The sequence below is a fragment of the Haliotis rufescens genome, unplaced genomic scaffold, assembly GCF_023055435.1.
Source record: "Haliotis rufescens isolate VD_foot unplaced genomic scaffold, xgHalRufe1.0.p SCAF_2, whole genome shotgun sequence".
Lineage (NCBI taxonomy): Eukaryota > Metazoa > Mollusca > Gastropoda > Lepetellida > Haliotidae > Haliotis > Haliotis rufescens.
The window spans coordinates 43,016,781-43,033,879 of NW_025963890.1; the positions used below are offsets into that span (position 1 = coordinate 43,016,781).

A 17,099-nucleotide genomic window follows, 5' to 3' on the forward strand; every position below is an offset into this window, starting at 1 on the left:
CCCTTATATCACTAAACATAATCTGCCACGGCATGAGTCAGTGAGTGAGTATGGTTTTACGCCACTTTTAGCAATATTCCAGCAATATCACGGCGGGGGACACCAGAAATGGGCTTCACACATTGTACCCATGTCGGGAATCGAACCCGGGTCTTCGGCGTGACGAGCGAACGCTTTAACCACTAGGCTACCCGAACGACCCTGTCACGGCATGACAAGTGAGTGAGTATGGTTTTACGCCGCTTTTAGCACACTTGGGTCTTCGGCGTACATGGCATGACAAAATAACTATAGTAATATGAAAGAATTGGTGGTTCTTAACTTCTTTTGAGTAGTATAATATTGATAAGTTTTAAGCTTATCCAAACATGTTCAATATAGGAATGAAGTAGCAGGATAGGAACCAATACAAATTATTCATAGAGAAACAAACTATTCAGAGTTATGTTACACAAAAGATGATAGGGGTCATCACTCTGTCCAGATCCACCATTGCAGCAAGCCATGCACTCATGACCAAGCAAGCACAGAGGACTGCTCTCATTCTTTAGATTACATGTACCCTGGGTACATGAAAATGATCATCTGAAATATTCTGTGGACAGCCAATGGTGTTTGTATCACATACCTTATTCGATGTAATAAGTGCCCGACTCTAATAAGCGCCCACGGCGATATTTGCTAATATATTGGCAAGTGAACAATCCCAATTAGCACCCCTTCCGACTGATCAATGTACACTTATTTATTTGTGTATAATACGCACTCATGTGTTATATGCACCCTAATTATGTTAATTATGGGCAATTAAATTCTGGAAAATAAATCTGTCGTGTATAATACGCACAGACTTTTCTTTTGTATCATTTCAGGCTGTCAGCGTAAACCATGAAATGAATTTCAACTGGTTTTTTTCTCACAAAATTATATTCTTATAAGAGACCCCATTTCTAATTTTGGGAGCACCCTGGGAGCTTATTACGTCGAATATGGTATATGAAATGCACATACATTGTTAGAATGATGTACACTTGGTGTTTAATATATCATGGGACTGTATACAGCATTACCTCATCACAATGCATATGAGGCATTATAAAAGGTTATACTGTACAAAAATTACAATTTTCAAAATTGTCGGCTTTTGTTTCCAGATTGATACACTTTACCTTGTGAAACCAGACCAGTTCAACAAAAATCTCATTAAAATCTAAAAGTTCTCGCTACTGCTAAACAAAGATCTGAGAGCATCCCATTACAGGTCAAGTCAGAACAACTTTTCGCGAACATTGTCCGACCAATTGAATGACTAACATAGTCGACAATAGCCAATCAGAAGGCAGCTTAATCAAGCTTTTCGGCACAATTTCAAACTGGCGACTATGCTTCAAAACATATTTTGACATATACTCGATTAAAAAATTAAAAACTGAAGAAAGAACATTCTGATATGGCTAAATGATGGTCTAGATTGTATGAATACAGACATAAAGCCCATTACTGTCGTTAGGAATACCCTGTGTGTTTTTCAAGGTTGCACGATCAAAAATTACATTCCAACTGTCACTTTCATGATCTGATAAGCGATGCTCTGATTGGTCAGATGAAAGGTCGTTCTGACATGACCCGCAATGGTATGTCCTCAGATCTTTGTTTAGCGGTAGCGAGAACTAAGATCTGATTTTAATGAGATTGGTTCAACAACAGAATGTCGCATCCTGAAGATGCCTCCAGAGACGAGGAAGTAAACACAACCTTCAGGACACTGGGAAGAAATTCGGGAAAGTATTTTTAAAACTCTTTTCACCACTATTGCCAGGCCAGCTGGAGATACAACAATTAATATTTTGCAAATTGAAATCAGTGCGAGATCCACAGAACAAGGAATGGAGTTGGTCAGTAGGGCTGGGACAAGTCCGAAGTTGCTACCCTCCTCCCTTTTACCCGACCCTACCCGGGTACCGTCCACCCTATTACTCGACCCTACCTGGGTATCCCCCACCCTATAACCCGACCCTCCCCGGGTTCCCCTTCACCCTATTGCCTGACCCTACCCAGGTACCATCCACCCTATTACCCGACCCTACCCAGGTACCCTCCACTCTATTACCCGACCCTACCCAGGTACCATCCACCCTATTACCCGACCCTACCCGGGGACCCTCCACCCTATTACCCGACCCTACCCAGGTACCCTCCACTCTATTACCCGACCCTACCCAGGTACCATCCACCCTATTACCCTACCCTACCCGGGGACCCCCCACCCTTTTACATGACCCTACCTGGGTACCCCCACCCTATTACCCGACCCTACCCGGGTACCCACCACCCTATTACCCGACCCTACCCGGGTACCCACCACCCTATAACCCGACCCTACCTGGGTACCCGTTGTAGTTTATATTTAGAGATAGGTACAAACTGTCCGATTTGGAAAAGTTTGACCGTAGCCCTGGCAAGGAAAATGTATTTAGATACACATGTAAAACGATCTGGTCATGCATACACTGTTTACTGCATGAAGTTTTATCTTTATTCAAACATATAAAAGTCAGAAGGAATGGGTGCATTGTCAGGAAGAAAGGGGATCATTAGTGACTTACAGTTTAACCATAGAGTTTTAGATAATTTTTGACCTTAAGCAATATATCACGTGACTAACCACGGGTGCGGGTAGTCCTGTGGGTACCCAGGTCCTTCTCAGGACCCACCCGACCCGATTATCTCAGTTACCCGTCCCAGCCCTATTGGTCATATCTTCAAACATGATTTTCATAGGAAGGACCAACTTAATACCTTGTCTTTTAAAGGTCTACATACTTAAAGGCAGGCAGAAAAAACAAACTAAATTGTCAATCAAACAGAAATAACAAAGTGTAGGGTATATACATTCCCAGAAAAAGAAGGTCTGGCCTGAAAGTTCATTTTTCAAAAGAATACATGCCAGTGTTAAAGGCATATGGTTATGTTTTTCCACTTCTGCAGTTTGTACACATGGCTGGTGATGAAAATATAATTACTGAAATGTGATGACAGTTATGATATAAAAACTGTTGTAATACTAAACACTCCAAAAAGCAATATCTGAAAAAAAATGTGATCCATGAACTGGATGTGATGACCAGAGAGGTGATCACCACTTGAATGACCTCCCTCTAAAGTCAGCGATGTACCCTTAGACATGAAGACAATCTGGATTACCCTGTAGGCTAGGTGGGAGATTATAACATACAGGTTATAACAAACTGTCCATATATACAGTAGCAGCCAGTGCCAATATATCATGACATCAATTGTAACTATGTAACAGGTGTGGGATGCCAGGGTTAGAAACTAACAGTTTTTGTCCACTAGTCCTTATAATGATTACATATAGCAAAACCCTTAAAATAGGCCAATTTCTACTAGTCCATAGGATACCTTTACTATTGGGCAGATTTGTAAGGACTACAGGACTAGTGCCAATTTCTAACGCTGGATCATCATACAAAGTTATAACTTCCTGCTGGGTTTGTGATAACAGTGGAAAAGATGATGACAACTTCACAAAAAACAAACATTTGGTTTGGTATAAAAAATAACAAACACACAGAACAACCCAAACCTTTTTAACTTGGACTTTTGATTTTGATAACAGTGTATGGATTAAGTACATCGTTAATGCTGGAATCTATCTGAACAAGTGATTCTAAGAGTGAGTGAGTGAGTATGGTTTTACGCCGCTTTTAGCAATATTCCAGCTACATCACGGCAGGGGACACCAGAAATGGGCTTCACACATTGTACCCATGTCGGGAATCGACCCCGGTCTTCGGCGTGACGAGCGAAAGCTTTAACCACTAGGCTACCCAACCGCCCCAGTGATTCTAAGAACTATGTTTGACCATGGAAGGGATCTACATATGAAGGCTTGTTTAACCCTGTGGAAACCCTACTTCCAGACAGTTATTGTCTGTACCGGTATTTAAATTCAGGGATATTACCCCTGACTTGTTCGTACAGAAATGTGGATATCAATGGGAACAATTTTGTCTGAACTGACACGATTTCACTGTACCATGATTTAAATAATACATTTGACCTCCAAAAAACTCAATACCCGAAAGCTAAGTAACATTTAGAAGGTCATCGGTGCTAGCACAGTGAACATCCGCTAATAATGTAGATACAATACGATCTAACCCTCAATGTGTTGTTTCCAGATAGATGACTTTCCCATCCTTGAATAAATGGTGCATATTAAGAGGATGAATGTCAACATGGAAATAGTGCCTTATTGTATGAGATGCTACAACACTTTGATGATATCATCACATGCTCACTATTAGATCATACTTCATTGCAATACATATGGTAGAATAAATATAGTACTTTCAGTGGGTGAATTGAGTTTCTCACTGCTTTGAACAGTATTTCAGTTGTAACAATATCATCGAAGTGAGTGAATGAGTGAGTATGGTTTTACGCCGCTTTTAGCAATATTCCAGCAATATCACGGCGGGGGACACCAGAAATGGGCTTCACAAATTGTACCCATGTTGGGAATCGAACCCGGGTCTTTTGCGTGACGAGCTAACGCTTTAACCACTAGGCTACCCGACCGCCTCCAACATCATCGAAAGTCAACTCTGGGAGGAAAGCCTGAAGTGCCTCTTAGACCTCTTTACACCTTTGGTGAAAACCAAGCTGAGGGTCTGGTACTGAAAGACCAAGGACCACGTAGGGTGTATTTGTAGCCACACACAGCAAGATCAAACAATAGTATCATTGTTAATATTTCAAAGAATATTACCTCTATTACATCACAGCCATAAATCCTCACACAATAATATCTTCAGATTTTCAACAGAAGTCCTCTTCTGTCAACTATCTACAATCAGTTGTGCACGTAATACTATCTTGCTGCCTGTACCTCATGACCGAGGCGGTACTAATACAGTAGCAACAATAAAATCATTACTGATTGGGACTTTTGGCTATGATACATTTGCAAGAATTATGTCGGCTATATGATGTTGGGCTGTAAATAATCGATTCTTGACCAGACAATCCAATGATAAATATTAGCAACAATTATTAGGGTACAATAAGGTGCAAACTAGTCACCAAGACTAACCATCCTATCCAATAAGTTGCCTTTTATGACCAGCATATAATAGGGACCTATTTTAACCTGGAATCGCTCTGGATGATAGATCATAACAGGAAAGCAAATGTAGTATTTGTAATCCCTTTAACATTTTATTATCAACCAGTCCAGGGCCCCTTTCCACAAGGCAATCTTAGCGTAACTCCCATACTTTAACATAGGCGTACAGCAATCATAGCGCTAAGATCTCTTTGTGGAACAGTTTGTTGGTTTGTTGTTTAACGCCGCACTCAGCAATATTCCAGCTATATGACGGCGGTCTGTAAATTATCGAGTCTGGACCTGACAATCAAGTGATTAATATCATGAGCATCAATCCACACAATTGGGATCGATGACAATGCATCAACCTAGTCATTGAGCCTGACCACCCAATTCTGTGAGTCGCCTTTTAAGACAAGCATAGTCACCTTTTACAGCAAGCATGGGTTGCTGAAGACCTATTGTACCCCGGAATTGTTGAACGGGCCCCTGGTGTGGATTGGTGACAAGAAGAGCTAACAAGTAAAGATGAAGATGGTGAAAGGTATCTCATAGCATATACATTTTGCTTGTGTCTGGTGGAATGAAAACAGGCCACATGAAGACTGGGACACCTACTCGAGACAGACTGAGTATTTCACATACACCCCACGTATCGTTCTGAAACTGGAGGGAAGCCGAAAGAATCGCAAGTCATACCTTGGTGTTTTTACAACTTAAAAAAACCAACCAGGGATATATGGTGTATATACACCAAGAATCATAACCAGTAGATCCAGGCACTACTAAGGGACATAACTCTGCACAGCAAGGTGCAACGCCTTAGACCTGTGTCCTGATAAGGTGACAAGTTTACATCTAAATTAATGAACTTGTATGCTGCTCCTTTAATGACTTTCAGAATGTTGGTTGCTTGGCAACATATTGAATCAGCACATGGCATAATAAGCAGACATCCTCCACGTTTATCAGGGTTTATTAAACTCCCAGTGATAATTAAACCTGTCAAGATTGCCATAATTTCCTCCATCCATCATGTAATAAATCTTCATTATAAAATGTCAAAGCTAATTGGCAGAGAGTGGAGATATAAAACATGCGAAAATATTTCCTTCAGCGTGAAACATTCATATGCATTGAACGTGTTGAATACATTTGCTAAATACTGAAACATCAAATCAAGAATGTGTCAGGATGAATGAACATTTTTATGAACGAATGGTAGGCATCTGGATTAATAGCGGGTCAAGGTCATTTTGATATATTTCAAACATTTTCAATGAACTGCTCTTCATTGAGCAAATAATCATAATGACCCTATACGATGTGACTGTTATAAGTTATAACAACTTATAACATCACTTTATCAATGAACACTGCTTTATCATTTAACACCACTTTATCAGTTAATACCACTTTATCACAATAGGACGCATCAAGATGAAGCTCCACATAATGAGTGAGTGAGTGAGTGAGTGAGTGTGGTTTTACGCCGCTTTTAGCAATATTCCAGCAATATCACGGCGGGGGACACCAGAAATGGGCTTCACACATTGTACCCATGTCGGGAATCGAACCCGGGTCTTCGGCCTGACGAGCGAACGCTTTAACCACTAGGCTACCCGACCGCCCCGCTCCACATAATGAACCCATGTGGAATACTGGGATACTTCTAACTGAAAGGATGTGAGCAATGACTGAAAACCCACTTGGACGACCCAATCCCACCTTGGTCAGTATGTGAAACACCCTTGACTTTGCAGATTCAATGCGTCATTCATGCACACAAATTCACAGGCAGTCAAGAAACCTTGAAATCACCAAACGAAAACTAATTCCTCCATAAACAAACTAGAGCACAGATGGTGTCTATGAACATAATAACTGACCCCTTTGTCAGTGGGAATCCAACTTATAGTCAAGAATACAGAATACCCTCTTATCCATTGCAACATATTCATTCAGCAACTCAAGATGAGAAGTCTCTCTCCTCAAGGCAAACTAGTAACCATAGCAACCACATGTGTGACAGTATTTGAACATCTAGCGTATATCGGTCAATCATAGTGATATTAACAAACTTTAATAAGTAATAGCATTGTGTGCTTGGTTGAAGAACAAACGGTGCAAGACACCAGGTTATCAAAACTCTAGTAAGTATTTGATGGTATGATATAAATGGACATACTGAATGATATAGGGAAAGTGTCCCAGAGCTGAGTATTTATGCAGGGATCTGGAACAATTAAGAAGAAATTCTGAAGGGTTTGTGTCAATTTAACACTGACTTGGATAAACTAGGACTCATTGAATCATGATGAAAGAGCTTCACAAGCAAATGGAATAGGTCTTATGTGCTAACTTGTCTGCAGTTGACACTGATCCCTCAACAGATATAAAACAGTTAGCACTCTGTAGATTCACGTGATGTCTCAACGGTCTATGCCTTCCACTGATGCCGCAATGGTCTGTGCCTTCTACTGATGTCTGAATGGTCTTTGTCTTCCACTGATGTCTCAATGGTCTTTGCCTTCCACTGATGTCTCAATGGTCAGTGCCTTGACCTGATGTCTCAATGGTGTGTGCCTTCCACTGATGTCTCAATGGTCTGTGCCTTCCACCTGTGCCTCAATGGTGTGTGCCTTCCACTGATGTCTCAATGGTCTGTGCCTTCCACTGATGTCTCAATGGTCTGTGCCTTCCACCTGTGCCTCAATGGTGTGTGCCTTCCACTGATGCCTCAACGGTGTGTGCCTTCCACTGATGTCTCAATGGTCTGTGTCTTCCACTGATGTCTCAATGGTCTGTGCCTTCCACCTGTGCCTCAATGGTCTGTGTCTTCCACTGATGTCTCAATGGTCTGTGTCTTCCACTGATGTCTCAATGGTCTGTGCCTTCCACTGATGTCTCAAAGGTCTGTGCCTTCCATTAGTGTCTCAATGGTCTGTGCCTTACACTGATGTCTCAGTGGTCTGTGCCTTCCATGGATGTCTCAATGGTCTGTGCCTTCCACTGATGTCTCAGTGGTCAGTGCCTTGACCTGATGTCTCAATGGTACATGCCTTCCACTGATGGTCTGTACCTTCCTCTGATGCCTCAATGGTCTGTGCTTTTGACTAATGCCTCAACGGTCTGTGCCTTCCACTGATGTCTCAATGATATGTGCCTTCAATGGATGTCTCAATGGTCTCTGCCAGACTAAGCTGTGATTCTGATGTTCTTCAATGACTTGTTCTGTTGACCAATTTCCCCAATGACTTCTAACACTGACCAAACCCTCAGTGAACTGTATCTTTGATGGATCCATCAATAATGTCTATCTGATTCCTCTACAAACAAGTATATTTATTTGACAGACCAATCATTCCTCTGTATTTTTGACTGATCCCTCAATGACTTGTGCCATAGGCTGTTCTCTCAAAGATCCTTACTGACTGATCCTGCAATGATCTATATTATTTCCAGATCCTGGGTGATCCATACCTTTGCTTCATCCCTCAGTGATTTTGTGCAGTTAACTAAGCCCTGTAATGATTTATGCTGCTGACCAACTCCTTGCTGATCTATATAGATTTCGTCATTTGTGGTTGATTACTATTTCCTCTGTGATCTTCGCAGACCCCTCTACTGCCCAGACTGGTATCACTGTCAGCACGTGTCCTCTTCGCCGGCAGCATCTGCCTGGTGTTCTGCCAGGGCAGGGCGACGTAAAAAGGATCGGTGAAGAATGATTTTCTGACATCCGAAAGCACTTGCAAATGGGTACAGTTTGTCTCTCATGACAACAGTTTCCTTTGACAGTTTTTCCTTGTCATCAATTATCACTTGGATCATGTCATCGAAAGCACCAAGGCCTGATGGGTATCGAGTGTCACCCCCAGTGACAACAAGCAATCCCCTGTGTAAAAAAACACCAAAATTGTAACGGTCAAAATTGGGCATTTTTGCAACATTAAACACAGCACCATCTTCAAAGATTTTCATGACACTTCCGTTTGTTGTGCACACAAAGGCTTCATCCCCGTCACTTAATGCCCTGCTTTCGGTGATGGGAGTCGGGAACAGATGAACTATCGTTGCTGTTCCATTTGTCAGATTCATGGCTTGAACTTCTTGTGTGCGTCTGGAACCCATTCCACGTCCACCAAAAACAAACAGAGTGTTACCGATTACTGCACAAGACGTAGAATAAACACCAAACAGAAGGTGGCTAAAATGATGCCACTTCCTCTCCAAGATGTTGTACACATACACACTGGCTAGAGCTCCATCTCGCTTGTTGCAGCCACCGATAACATACAGGGAGTCGTTAGATGCAACCATTTCATGGTAGCACCGATTGTCCGGCATCTCTGGGCAGTGAAGCCATTGGTCTACACTGCTATCGTAGTCCAGGAGGTAAGTCTTGCGACCGTGCCGCCCTGATATGTAGATGTGATTGTTGTAAGCACAGACTGCAAATCCTGCCCCGGGGTCTAGAGGGAGTTGCTCAAGAGCGAACCACTTGCCCTCTAAGAAGCTGTAAGCATTTACAGAAGGCAAGAGTCCTGCAGACACTCGCACACCAATTGTCACTAACACTTCCTCATAGTTGCGTGGCTTCTGTGACTGCTTGAGATCAACATATGTATGCATTTCTTTGTTGCAAATATCTTCATCAACAATAGTTAGATTGTTTTCACCGTCGGCACTTCCTTCAGCGCGATCAGCTAGGGTTAGAAGTTTATGCAAACACACATCTGATAAAAGAGATGTCCTGACAGTTTTACAGAGGTCTCTGAGGAAGCATTTCCGTCTCTTCCAGTCATGCTGCACCCACCGCAGGGCGATATCACAAACCATGTCCTCACTGGGCACCTTGAGGTCATCGTTGGAAAGCACCTCTAGGAGGTCAGGGCACTCCAAGCCTATGATCTCCTCCTGGTTCCCGACCTCCACAAAATACTCCAGGACAAAATCCATCGCTTTTTTCTTCAAGGACTCACAGTTGAGGCATTTAGCTAGCTGCCATATTCCAATCGCATTTTCCACAGACAACTGATCCACATAAAATTCCTCACATCTTTCTTGTAGGCATCCCATTTGTAAAAGTGTTGCGGCTCGAAGGATCTCCTCTACATTGTCAGTGCAAACGATGTTTCCCTGACTATCATAATAGAAATCTAATATATCTCGGAATGTTTCAATAGTGATGCCCTCAAGCGTCACTTTTCCATCCAGGCTTTCTCGCATGCCGGAGGAAAACATGGCATGAAAGTAGTCAGATATGGCCGACAGGAACACCTTGTGACAGCGGAAGATCGTGCCCTGGATGTCGATCTCCGTGTCGGTGAAGGAACCGGCGTCATATTTCCGTTTGAACCCTTCCAAGACCGAAATGGCAATACGGCTTCTCCAGTTGCAGGTCATTGTCCTGGCCTCAGGGAAACCTCTGTACCACTGCAACAGAAAACAGTTTGTTAGACCAGCAATAGAAAAGACTGACAATAGGCTGTATTCATACACTTTGTCGTAAAACAATACACATCTTGACATTCATGAAACCCCCAAACTCTAAATGTAAAACATGAGGTACTGTGAACCTATCCTGACCCAGACCATCGAGTCAGACCATCAGGGAGTTAACTGACTATAAAAGTCCAGTTTCCACCCTTGCCGAACTAGGCTGGGAATTCAAGAGTTACATTTTGGTTGGACTTGTGTCTCTATGCATAGTCCAATCAAAATCGCGTAACGAACGACATGGATTTCAACATGCTGATCTAGGACAACTGCAGGATTTGCATATCGTCGACATATCACATGCATATATTTTTCAATATTTGTCACGTTTTATATCAAGGTGCTCAATATATTTGATTCACCCCGCGAGGTAAGACCCGTTTTATTACAATATAGATCTTGATTATCAATGAGATTGACTTGAACGAGTGCCGTCATTTTCTTTGAAGCAAATGCAAGTAATATGAGAGATGAAATCTGATTGGTCAATAGGAGGGACATAGAAGGGACATTACTCGTAATAGCCACTGGAGGCGCTACGATCAGGCCTGGAAATTCCAGCCTCGTTCGGCAAGGGTGGAAAATGGACGTTCATAGTCAGTTAACTCCCTTGCCTCAGGAAGATGGCCCCAGACTGTAGTCAGACACATTATTGGTTGGTTTGCTGTTTAACGCTGCGGTCTGTAAATAACTGAGTCTGGACCAGGCAATCCAGTGATAGACATTATGAGCATCCATCCACGCAATTGGGACTTGATCACATGCATCAACCAAGTCAGCGAGCCTGACAACCCGATCCCGTTATTCGCCTCATAAGGCAAGCATAGTCGCCATTTACGTCAAGCATAGTCAGACACATTAGCCAGCAGTCAAAAAATTATAATTTTACGAAGAAACTAAGCTAATAATAGTCCACATATTATTCAACAAGAAAAGTGTCTGCATTTCATAAAAAAAATAAAAACAGAAGCATCCCATTCCAACTTTTTCCAAGAGATCTGATAGAATAAATACTTGTCTGCTATGAGATGAGGTGCAGTTGAGTTAAGCAAATGTCTTGAGAAACAAATTTGACCTCGAGGTTTAGACTCCCCCAAAGATTGGGGCGACTTGCCACTGGAGTGTTAGGAGTGTATAGGAGTGAGTGAGATATGATTCAACATTGCTTTGAACAATATTCCGGAAACATAATCTGGATAAACTGGGATTCAAACCCACAGTCCTAGGTTTCTGGCATGTCCAAGGGACTAAACTCTGCACAGCAAACTGCTGCACCTTAGGCAATTGGGCCACCCGTGCCCCAAATGTGTATATGCCTGCTGATTGTAATTAAGCAAGCAGAGAAATGTCCCTGAAAACGCATAAACATGGCCTCCTTGTAATTTTGTACCCAATAGGGAAATCAAAAAGCATTTGGCGAGAGGAGCCAACACTTTAACTACTGTTCTAGATGGCTAATCATCTAACTTGGTTGTGTACAGGCTTGTGTGTGTCTAGTTCACATCGATATCAATTCTGTAGGCACATGTTTAAGATTATAGACATTATTACACATCCTGCTACAAGGAACACAATTACAGCGAGCAGGAAACGAACACACTGACAATTGCTCATTTACCTGTTCATTTGAGTAGATATCAATCTTCTTTGTATCGACATACACAACTTGCCAACATTAACGTGTGTACATGTTTACATCGATGGTCACTTCATTCTAAAACGTTAGGTCAACTTCTCGGGGGAAAAAAAATACAGTTTCTCATTTGCCTTTCAAAGGTAGGAATGAAGTCTTTTCAATTTTGTCATGATGTAACTCAGGTAGTCAACACTCTGGTAATATGTCATTATTGTCACAAAAGAAGTTGGTATTGGAAGTAATTCCGTAGGAAATTTGTTGAATATGACGTGTTTTCTCTCGATGTACCAAAGCGGAAGTTTACAGGCATAAAATGTCTGCAGTTGCCTCCCTTTGCTAAAACTGCTTTACGTACAACACTTTATGGCATTAAAATATGAAGAGCGGACGTAACGTGATAAAGTCACTCACCGATCGACGCTTTACCGTCGAATTTAATGATACATGTGTATGCGGGATAAATTGGAAACGGCACAATAAGTACAATGACTTATTGTTTCTAAGATTTTAGGTAAAAATTATCGTGCTTTCGGAAATTATGGTTTATAGATTTTTGCTTGTATTCGTGTGAATAAGTATTAGATAATCAACGCATGTCATAAAAGTCTCCCAAACTCCACGTAGTTCAAACATTTAGGATAAATCTATCTTCCTGCTACCCTCGTGGATAGAGCGTCTTCCCAGAGAGCATACGGGCGGTGGTTCGAATCCCGGATCCGTCATACTATGATGCGTTAAAACATGGTAAGACAGAATACTATGTGTGAGTGGTGCATTCATGTTAAACTGCAGCACGATACCCCAGTGGACTTGCACTATAAAACCGGCATTAGTCGGGGCTAGTACATCTAGAATAAATACTACACGAGCTCCCGTGGAATACCAGTCTCATGTAACGAGTGAATAGTTCTGGTATCTGACTCGCTTTCGCTGTTCACGAGGGTTTGTTTGTTTGTTTCTTGTTTACGTCGCACGCAGCAATATTCCAGCTATATGACGGAATCGAGGGAAGTGTTTAGTAAGTTGGTCCCCATAGATGTAACTGGGATACGCAGATAAACGCAATGGCCGCACGATCGCATCAAAAAGTGGGAGACCAATGACAATTGGTATTTGGAGAAAAGGTACAGTTAATCGACGTGAGGATTCTGAGAATATGCGGGAAATACCAAACTGAACCCACCTGTTCGTAAAATGGACCTATCCGACTTAAGTTCCTCTCAGTGATTTACGCATCTCTGCATGCCGTGTCGTTGAATAAGCCAAAGGATATTGGGAGTTTTCAATGTTTGTTAGTGAAACTTGTTCACGCAGTACATAAGCATGTGCTTTAGTGTTACACAATGTGTAATACAGCTAAATGTTTAATGGACAGCTAAATGGACAATCACTTCGCGGGCGAGTATTCCTTGTATAAAGCTTTATATATACTTAAGCTTCAGGTATATCGATGCTCGTTCAATAACAGTTAAACAGCCAATTCCCTTCCACTGATTTAGATAAAGGAGACCAGTGAGACAGACTCATCTGTTTCATATTTAGATCTATGCATGTATAGAGATTCAGAGTGACAAAGCACTCTCTACAAGACTGTATGACAAGAGGGATGACTTCAACTTAATAATAGCCAACTTTCCCTTCATGTCGAGCAATATTCCAGCAGGTCCAGCCTTTGGTGTTTACATTTCACAACAATCGAGCATGCTCTTTCTACCAAGATTTCAAAGGGCGTCATACGACTCTTGCTCAGAAGTTGTTTGATCAAGGTTTCAACATTCATCGCCTCAGTAAAGCTTTCATGCAAAAAAGTTTTTATGGTAGAGATGTGGACATTTCGAAATCTGACGCACCAGTGACCAAACATATGTCTGATGCAATTCCCTTTTTTTACTTGTACCGTATTCCTATGTTTTTTTTCCAACTGTACAATTGACTTGCCTGTGCATGTGTTTGTGACGGGTGCCACCGGTGGGGCAGGATACGCTTACCTTTTCACGAACACCTGGTATCATTACTATGTGATAGTGATTCATAAACACATGCTCATGATATAGTCGGAATCGTAAATCGACTCTGCTTTATGCAGAGAATTCTATTGGATATGCAAAGGGTTTGATCGCTTTATTTAATTATATAACTGCATTAATCTTGACCGCGACATATAACCCTCAAGGTGCCTGGTTATTAGCTGGCTTTGCATACTGCTCGACCCGTGAAGATCCGGGTTAGAATAGGTCTTCAGCAACTCATGCTTGCCGTAAAAGGCGACTATGCTTGTCGTAAAAGGCGACTAACGGGATCGGGTGGTCAGGCTCGCTGACTTGGTTGATGCATGTCATCGATTCCAATTGGGTGGATCGATGTTCATGATGTCAATCACTGGACTGTCTGGTCCAGACTCGATTATTTACAGACCGCCGTCATATAGCTGAATATTGCTGAGTGCGACGTTAAACAACAAACAAACAAACCAAGCATACTGCTCAGTGCCGCACTGTGATGACGTCGCGGTTTCAAAAAAAGAATACATGGTATCAAAAGTGTTACAACGTTCTTATTTCTTCACACAGTATAACCAAATTGTTTAACATTCAAGTCAACAAATCCAAAGGATCTATGCACTGCCAAGCCATCGATAAAAGTGCTGGTGTTGTAAGTTTCCTACTTTTCTACATAATCGTAATGTGGAAGCACCCGAATGCTCTTGTTTGAAATCTAAATGTTCAATAATGCATATAATTCACAGTACATATCCTAAAGGTGATAGACATATGACATATATGTTTTGTTTGTTTGTTCTTTAACGCCGCACTCAGGAATATTCCGGCTATATGACGGCGGTCTGTAAATAATCGAGTCTGGACCAGACAATCCAGTGGTTGATATCATGAGCATCGATCCATGCAATTGACATGCATCCACCAAGTCAGCGAGCCTGACCACCCGATCCCGTTAGTCGCCTCTTACAAGCATAGTCGCCTTTTACAGCAAGAATTTGTTGCTGAAGACCTATCCTAGCCATGAAAGGTAAACAGCACAGGCAACGTGTGTATTTTCAGCAAGCATGCATATATACGTGCAATGAATGCTTACAGTTTAACATGTTTAACGCCGCATGCACTCAACAATATTGCAGCTGAATGCTTATAGTACCGACTATCACATCTATAATGCGTACCAACCTTTCACACACTTGTACGTAGTTAAAGCACTACTCAAGAAAAGAAGTAAAGACAGAAAATATCACACGTTTCGGACATTTTATTACAATACATCATACTTTATAGGAATCGGTACCCGGGCTACAGATACTACAGCCCCTCACCTCTTCACCAGACTGATGGCCCCGATCACAGTATCTGTTACCTCGGGTAAAATTTAGTTGCCGCCGGGATCCTGACGGTACTTCTTCCTCATCCTCAAATATGACGAACTCACCATTGCTGTCGTTTATTTGTCCTCTTTGGCGGGGTGACTGGGGTGACTACGGCTGACGGGCGTTTCCTTTTGGAGCTGTAGAAGCACGCTGTGAGCAGCGTCTGCACTCCCACGGAGGAGAAGGTTTTCTCTGACTCTTCTTCCTCCAGAGGGAGCGACGGCGGCGGTTCTGTGACGGTTGTAATCCCCTCTGCCTTTGGAGGTGTTGCAGGGGGTGTAACAAGTACCACTTCCTTTGAAGGCGGCGGCTGGGTAGGTGTGGTAGGTGTGGCAGGTGCGGCAGGGCGTTCGGAACAATGAATAGCTTGGTGCCCCGGTGTATCCATCATACACCATCTACAGGGCAGGTTGCAGCCTGTGGGAAGATGTCCCCTATTTCCACACTTGTAGCACTCCCAGTTCACCAAATGTTGTAAAGGCCCGCCCCGCCTCTGCCTCTCTATCCGTATGGGGCAGGTGTAGGAAGTGTGTTCGGTACTACCGCATCCTGGCTCACCGCATGGCTTCGTGCACTTCCCCGCCATGTGCCCAAGCTCTTTGCAGTTGTAGCATGTGATGGTGCTACCTTTTGCAGGTGGTGTCCCCACACCAGGGCATCTAGGAGCGGCGTGCCCTTTTTCTCCACAAGTGCTGCAAGGCTCTGGACAGTGCCAGGACCAGTGTCCGATCGGATTAGCACACTTGTTAGTACAACTGGCATTGGGGCGAACATTGCTTTTTAGCTAATCAGAGCGGCAACGTCGGCATTGGATATTCGTAGACATGGTGAGTTGTAAAGAGCAGTAACGAGATATTACTAGTGCAGCAAGGCTGTTGTCCAAATAGTGGAGTGGAGTGTCACCACTAACAGCGCGTGTCTATATACCCCTTGAGGCGCCAGGGGGCCACCTAATCAATACACGCAATTCTACAGGGCCGCCATGAAGCGTGAACGCCATGTAAGCGTACAGGTGTATTGTGTATCATGTTATGATAATAATTCCATTTTCCGAGGAGATTTATCATGTGTATTTGATAATATATTCAGAAATAATTAGCTTTCAAGTGACCCATGAAGATCCGGGGTAGAATACGTCAAATTAAAAAATTAAAAATTTTATAAGTCTATGAACGACGTAATTTGACGTTCATACAATTTTCACGAGACCGTATTCTTGAAATGACGTTAACACGGACGGACTACTCCCACATTCCTGGAAAAACCCTTGGAAATTCAAATACATACAGAAGCGTTCTTTCTTAATATTTAGACCCTTTAATCTTGAACTCAGCATTTCAGTATACATTGAGAAACGTCAGAGAGTTTGACTGCATGATCGTTCACGAATATTCTTACTACGACCCCTCCTAATGAACAAAACGAAGAAATGCACTTCCAAACTGTCGTAA

At 42.4% G+C, this 17,099-nt stretch overlaps 1 protein-coding gene across 1 annotated transcript; it reads right to left on the minus strand.

Annotated features, from left to right (window-relative positions):
• Window positions 1–5,501: 5,501 nt before the first annotated feature.
• LOC124149397 (kelch-like protein 24) lies at window positions 5,502–12,589 on the minus strand. The gene is made up of 2 exons (XM_046520941.2): window positions 12,255–12,589; window positions 5,502–10,573 (listed from the first exon to the last, which is right to left on the minus strand). Exon 2 carries the CDS (start codon window positions 10,541–10,543, stop codon window positions 8,783–8,785), a length of 1,761 nt encoding a protein of 586 aa, XP_046376897.2. The 5' UTR covers window positions 10,544–10,573; window positions 12,255–12,589; the 3' UTR covers window positions 5,502–8,782.
• Window positions 12,590–17,099: the final 4,510 nt, after the last annotated feature.